This window comes from Anneissia japonica, unplaced genomic scaffold, assembly GCF_011630105.1.
Source record: "Anneissia japonica isolate Jap-2015-1 unplaced genomic scaffold, ASM1163010v1 scaffold80724_len1389_cov110, whole genome shotgun sequence".
Classification (NCBI taxonomy): Eukaryota; Metazoa; Echinodermata; class Crinoidea; order Comatulida; family Comatulidae; genus Anneissia; species Anneissia japonica.
The window spans coordinates 1-1389 of record NW_022694023.1 but is presented as its reverse complement, the minus strand read 5'-3'; the positions used below and the strand labels follow the sequence as shown (position 1 = coordinate 1389).

General features: G+C 42.8%; 1 protein-coding gene across 1 annotated transcript; it reads left to right on the top strand.

Moving 5' to 3' along the window:
- Positions 1–482: 482 nt before the first annotated feature.
- On the top strand, positions 483–1195 carry LOC117100954 (the record flags this gene model as incomplete). Its single annotated transcript, XM_033240794.1, is given in 1 exon segment — positions 483–1195. A coding segment is annotated over 1 exon segment (380 nt), but the record flags the coding sequence as incomplete, so codon positions are not given.
- Between the last annotated feature and the right edge of the window lie 194 nt (positions 1196–1389).

Genomic DNA, 1389 nt, shown 5'->3' with positions numbered 1-1389 from the left:
TAATGTTGTTATCAACATTAATACATTATGCTAATTTTCATCTTTGTAAGCGCATAAGACAGTGCGAATTATTTCTGTGACAGCCTTTTGAAGTGTGTAAAGCTCCATTTTATCCCATACATAGTTAAAATATTGGGGGGATGATACAATTATGGACCATCCCCCTTGTCAAATATTGGGGGGGGGGGGATATATCCCCCATCCCCCGGGATCTACGCCTATGGACATTGCCCAAGCCTGTATAGACATAGGTGAGCAAATACAATACAGTAGGGCCTACTGCAGTAGATTAATAGGACTGGCTTCCCCGAAAATCCTTATGACAGCAGCCAACAGAACAGATGGAGAAACTTGTCGGCTTCTTCGGTCCTCATTTCCTCCTCCCCTCCACCCGTGACCACTACCCGCCGACCAGAACTCCCTGCGCCGACGACTGCACAGTTGAGGGACTGAGCGGTATGAGGTATAGCGCCCTTAATCAATCTACTTATTTAGTGTTTGGGAATTCCCCGGCCTGCGAATTTACCTGTGGAAATTCCAAAAAGGGGAGTAGTAGAATTACTAGGCCTATTCGGAATTTATCAGCGTTTATTATTCTGGACATGAGTCATGTTGCATCAACAACTAATATGCCTGTGCTAGCGATTTAAATTCTCTTATATAAAGTAGGCCTAGACCTATGTAACATTTTCAGCAAGGTTAAAAAAGGACCACTCCTGCAACTGCATATTAGTCATCCACCTAAAATTTTCACATCGGCCTAGCCTATACCAGCAGATTTGGTTTGGAGTGGAAAGAACCACTGTGACTCTGTCATGGCCTCTAAAAAGAAAGGAATGGCAAAACTTGCTGCCGTATTTCCTGTTATAGAAGACGACCAACCTACACCGTCGGAGGACGCTATTTTGCGTGCGGTGATGAATGTTGTATGCTCTGTCACCATACCAATTTCAATAGAGGATATTGTCTGGCGTGTGCGCCAAAGGGGAATCAAAACGACTGCTTCTTCTCTAAAGCATTTACTAATCAACTACCCTGACCTTGTTGAAGTCACCTGCACCGCTGAGGGAACAACTTGTACCATAGTGTTAGATGATGTTGAACTGTGCACACAGAAGTACAACACGAAAAAACAAAAATGCAGCGATGGTTTTGACTGTACTGACCTTCACCTCTGCAAATACTTTATATCTGGTAGGCCTAATATAAAGCATATCTACCTAGGCTATATACAGAAGAATGCTCCAATAAGCGCCTCTCTTTCACTGAGCGCAGCAACTGAAACCTCCAAATGTTTAAATAAGCGCTGCAGTGTTTATTGGAACATTACGGTATTTAATTTTATATTTGCGATATTTGGATGCCTATCATTTATGGTTGTGTGTGTTG